At 44.6% G+C, this 5,368-nt stretch overlaps 1 protein-coding gene across 1 annotated transcript; it reads right to left on the bottom strand.

Annotated features, from left to right (window-relative positions):
* Positions 1 to 307: 307 nt before the first annotated feature.
* On the bottom strand, positions 308 to 4,451 carry LOC118097285 (NXPE family member 4-like). Its single transcript, XM_035140020.2, has 4 exons — positions 3,778 to 4,451; positions 2,879 to 2,940; positions 1,837 to 2,058; positions 308 to 843 (listed from the first exon to the last, which is right to left on the bottom strand). The coding sequence occupies exons 1-4, from the start codon at positions 4,449 to 4,451 to the stop codon at positions 308 to 310; spliced, it is 1,494 nt and encodes a 497-aa protein (XP_034995911.2).
* Between the last annotated feature and the right edge of the window lie 917 nt (positions 4,452 to 5,368).

Here is a 5,368-nt window from a genome sequence, read left to right as displayed (position 1 = left end):
AATGATCCTAGCCCAGAAGGATCTTTGGGAAGACCTAGCAAGGCTCTCCTGACATTCTAAGGGAAACCCAATGGGACAAAGTTTATCCGTCCGATATTTGATAAAATGTCCCATATCCTTAATTGCTACATTTTCCAATCCAAAATCCTCTGCTTCGTCTGTTATTTGTTTTGGTGCTTTATTACACCCTTAAGTCTCTAAATGCAACTGATAAAAATGTTCCACATGTTTAGCTGACAGTCTTGCCCCATTCAAAATCCTTTCCTTTGCATAATTAAAGCTTTCACTCTGGGTTGATTTTACTGCCTTAACATATGTAAGACAAAAACATATCAATTTGACTCCCGACCACGTGATCTGGTGGGTGAACCAGGTTTGTGGCATAGGCAACTGTCATGTCCCAGGCATCAATGAAGCCCACCTTCAGATCTCGAAAAATGTCCTTTAGTGCAAGGTATTGGGCGTAACCATGAAAGTCCCCAAATCGCTCCTGGTCTATTGACATCTCCCGGGTGTTCTCTGCTTTGATGATGACTTTTGTATCTGGGCTCCTCAGGAGAAGTCGCTGGATGGATCCCCGTATGTTAATCATTCTTCGAATGAAGAGCTCAATGGGGAAGGGGCGGAAGTGCTGGCCCAGGGAGATGACAACCGCTGTGTCTCTGTCACCTGCCACAAGGTCGATGTCCCAAGCGACATAGCTGTGGTCTTTCACTGTGTACTCAGAAGAGCCTACATAGGGGTGACCGTGTTTTTTCCAATTTATTTGAATGTTTCTAGCCATGTCCACTGCGACCAGTCTGTAGGGTTTCCTGATTGTATAGCGCTTGAGATATTTCAGTGCTAATGTGGGGATAGAGGGGAAAAAATCAGTACAAGTTTTTTGGTCATTGCCCTTAGAAAAATTAGGCAACTACTTCTTGTGGGGAAAACTCTACTGAATGGCTGGTGTACTCTCTTGGATCTGATGGTGCTATTTTGTTTCAGGACAACTACAGAGACATTTGTATTAGCCTGATTTCCCCACTACTTCATAAGTACCCAGGGCTCGCAGAGCAATTCTATACTTCCCTGCTGCTCTCCGATACCAGTCCTGCTACAACATACAAAGTTGCTAGATTCTGCACAGCAGTGCTCAAAATTTGTCAAAATTTCTGTATTTTAATATTTTGTTGGAAACCGCTCAGAGTGGCTGGGGGAACCCAGCCAGATGGGCAGGGTATAAATAATAAATTGTTGTTGTTGTTGTTGTTGTTGTTGTTGTCAGAGGGTGACCTGTGCCACAAACCAGATTTAATGAACATATCAGAGTGCTCTGTAAATTGGTAAAGTCTTTTATATATCAACCTTTTATGCTCTTCCACACCCGCCCAGTGCTCCTATCCCTTCTTTTAAAGGGTAAAGTGACCCCTGACCATTAGGTCCAGTCACGGACGACTCTGGGGTTGCGGCGCTCATCTCACTTTACTGGCCGAGGGAGCCGGCATACAGCTTCCGGGTCATGTGGCCAGCATGACAAAACCGCTTCTGGCAAACCAGAGCAGCACACGGAAATGCCGTTTACCTTCCCGCTGTAGTGGTACCTATTTATCTACTTGCACTTTTGACGTGCTTTCGAACTGCTAGGTTGGCAGGAGCTGGGACCGAGTAACGGGAGCTCACCTCGTCGCGGGGATTCGAACCGCCGACCTTCTGATCATATGTATGTATGTAGTAACAATATGGTTCTTACAGCCCTAGACTTAAACTAGGAGGTGGCTCTTTTGCGGGTAGAAAGGACTGTGTGTTACTGGAAGTCTTGTTACGTTGAGATTATATCTAGGTGGGAGAACGTACTATCGACTCTCTTTGTGAGATTCTCCATCCATTGCCGCACAGTTGAGTCTCCCAGGAGGTAAATGATCTTTTCTTTCAAGCAAGTGTTAATCCTATCCAAGGTATGGAAAGCTGACATGTTGCAGAACACAGGGTGCCACTGGTTCTGCCAGACGAAGCCCCTGGGAGATGGGGACCTCATGCCAACCTTGCACTTCTCGCTCGCCGTGGTCGTCGCCATGCCTACCAAAAGGAAATGAGAGACAAGCAGGTGCCAGTGAAATCTGTGACTGCAGCACTGTGAAGGAAAAAAAACAGGGTTGAAAGTGTGGCTGGTCCCACAGCCTCCTGTCAATCATTGGGGATCCCAAGCTATAGGAAGAAGGACAACCAGCAGGGACATCCCTTTATTGCAGCCCCTCAATTCCATACCTGGCAAACTGTGTGCCAGCCCTGAATTTGGCATCATTTTCAAGGATGGGGAAGAACCAGAATAGCAACGGAGTTATTTACTGTAATTATTTGGCCTCCTGCTTCTATGCCAAGAGGTTTCGGAGGGTCTGATGACAATAGCAGCAATAAAGGATAAAATTAAAAACTGTGGACGGCAGGAGAGCAGTCAAAAAGTCTTAGCTTAAAATAAAGGAGAAGATGCCAAGATCCAAAAGGTCTGGCTGAATGAAAAGAGTCTTTCTTGTGAATCTCCTAAAGCACACAAGAGGTTGGGGTGCGGGAGGAGGATGGGGGCCAGAGTCACTAGGTTGGATTGAGCCCAGAAAAAAAATATGCTAGGGGATGGTGTACCTAGGCTTTCTTGCACCCTTGGCAAAGAGCTGTATCCGCACCCCCTGTCCCTTGTGGCCCGGCCGTCCAGAACAGTGGAGAAGCCCAGGGAGTGTGTGGACAAGCGGGCAAGGCTACTAGCCACTTCAAGCCAGAGTGAACAGGCATGGTTTTTGTGTCATCCCGCCCCCCTTGGCAGGGGTGAGCCTCACCACCCCCTAGATCTGCCCCTGGATAGACCACACAAAAGTTGTGACAATAAACAGAAAGCCCAGCTCACTTTCACAGGCAACAACACGAATGTCCCCAAATGTCTGAGGGATCTCAGCTCCAATGTTGGACCTTTATGAGAGAAAAAATGGCCATTAAAAATCAAGTTGGAATATAAGTCCATTACCAAGAGTGCTGTGGGCTTTATCCCACCCTGTTCTCAAACCTCAGTGGCCTCTATGGAAGCCTTGGCTAGATGGTTCTTGTTGTGTTCCGGCAAGATGATTATTGTATTGTCATGTTCTCATTAGGTGCAAATGGAAAGTTATATTGGAGTTTCTTTAAGACAGACCCCAGAGTGTTCCAGCTGTGGAGGATGTGAGTGAAACCTAGGAAGCTGTCTGTCAAAGCATTGCTCCATCTAGTTCAATATTGACTACATTGACAGGCAGCAGCTCCCCTAGAGGGAGATGCTGGGGATTAAACCTAGAACATTCAGCTTGCAAAACAGATGCTCTACCATGGAGCCACAACCACATCCCCATATTACATTGAAATGTCTCAAGACTGACCCCAGAGTGCTCTTGATTTGGAGGAAGCAAAAGTAATAGTGGTAATAGTCCTACCCTCCAGAGCAGGAGAAAACAAGCTTGCTCCATCTTTCATACAACAGCCCTTGAGATATTTAAGATGGCTATCATTTCTAGAGCACATAACTTCCTCCAAAGAATTCTAGGAAGTGTAATTTTATAGAGCTACAATCCCCAGCACCCTTAACAAGCTACAGTTCCCAGGATTCATTTTGGGAAGGTACACACATAGCCTGTGTAATATATCCCCCCCCCCCAGGTCAGAAAACAGTAGTTTTCTGTTGATTGATGTGACTGATTTGCTAACTGAGATATAACAATGGTAACAATTGGCTGGTGGGACCCCAGGTGTTTTGCTGCCTAAAGCGAAGAACAATACCTGTTAAAAAGGCTGTGTTCCAAGGCAGTGAGGTAGGAGATGGGCTTGTTGTTGGACTTCAGGCTAACAATAGCATCACAAGGTACATTATTTGGTTTCTCACAATAGAAGGCCTCTCGGTCTCGTACATCTAGATACTCACACAGTTCTGTGTCTGTGGTCTTGTTAAAACCACATTCAATGTGGACGTTTGAAGTTCCATTTAAAAATTTGCCTGTGAAAACTATTTTGTCGTAGCCTCTCTTCCTTGCAGCCCACAGTGCTGAAACTCCTTCGCTGGGGTGGATGAGCATGAGGGATACTTTAACATTGCCAGTCCAGAATAAAGTGAAATTGACCAGGTACGTCCCATTCCTATAGTCTGTGATGCGCCCAGAAGCTCCAGCCCTAAGACTTGAAGAGAAGATCCTCACTCGTAAGAAGTCTCCTCCGTATTCCTTCCTCTTGCCTAAGTAGTTGTATAAATCCAGTCGAACCATCAAATGGTCGCCAACACAATAAGAGTCTTTGTAGTTTAAGATGGTGGCCTTGCTGTTCTTAGCACTTGTGGTGGTATTTATATCCATGAAAGTGACGCTGGGCATCAGGTCGTCTAGTTTTCTAAGGACAGCTTTAATTGCTTTGTCATTTTTTGCCCATTCTTTTCTAGCATGTCTCAGGGTTCCATCTTTCATTGGCCAAAGTTCGCTCCTGCTGCCTGTGATTTCAGTGCTAGAAATGTCTAAAAACATGGGGTTCATTTATCATTGGGGGGGGGAGGTGACATTTGAATTGTTTTTTTCTTTATTACATCAACAGAAGTGTGCTCCCCCCCGATATATTGCTTGATATTTACTTTCCACACAAACTAAGACTTTTAGCATATATTTTGGACACCCCCTTTGCATTGATGTTAGAGAAACACCCACAATTTTACCACCTGATGGAAAGGTTTCTGCTTTGCTAAGCATTTTTGTAGAATTAATTTGATTTGACGTCTGCCGTTTCTTTTGTATTTTATGATTTTATAATTTAATGATTTTTAGTGATTTTATTGCACATCATTTTTTTCATTTTTTATTTTTTTTGAGTTGGTCGTTTAGGAATACTCTTATGAATGAATGAATGAATAAACAAATGTTTTATGAGCGTATAAAAGCAAAAGTCCTTACCAATATCCACAGCCATTTCATTTGCTTCTGACTGCTTCTTCAGCGCTCGACAAATGAAATTCTTGAAAATTGCAACAAGAAATAACAGTGAGAGTTTGCACACTATCTTCACTGTCTCCACTCTTCAGTTCCACCAGATGAATGTTCACAATGCATTTACACACACAACTTCAGAATTATTGATTTCACCAGAGAGACATGAGCTTTAATGGAGGGGAAAATGTGAGGATTCTTACCTTTGTGTCAGTTCTGTGGAAGGTGTAGCTGAGGATGATGACTGCTCCAAGCACCAGGGCCAAGAAAGCTGTCGGCCTCCAGGTATGTGCCAAATACATTCTGGTCTCCTCTGAGAAAGGAGGAGGAGGGTTTCCTCATGAGTTGCCACCTTTGATTTCAAGCCTACCACATACAACATGAACAGGGCAAGTTGGGGGGGGGGG

This window comes from Zootoca vivipara, chromosome 15 (assembly GCF_963506605.1).
Source record: "Zootoca vivipara chromosome 15, rZooViv1.1, whole genome shotgun sequence".
In the NCBI taxonomy this organism is placed as follows: Eukaryota; Metazoa; Chordata; class Lepidosauria; order Squamata; family Lacertidae; genus Zootoca; species Zootoca vivipara.
The sequence above is the reverse complement of the archived record's forward strand: the minus strand, read 5'-3'. Positions and strand labels throughout refer to the sequence as shown.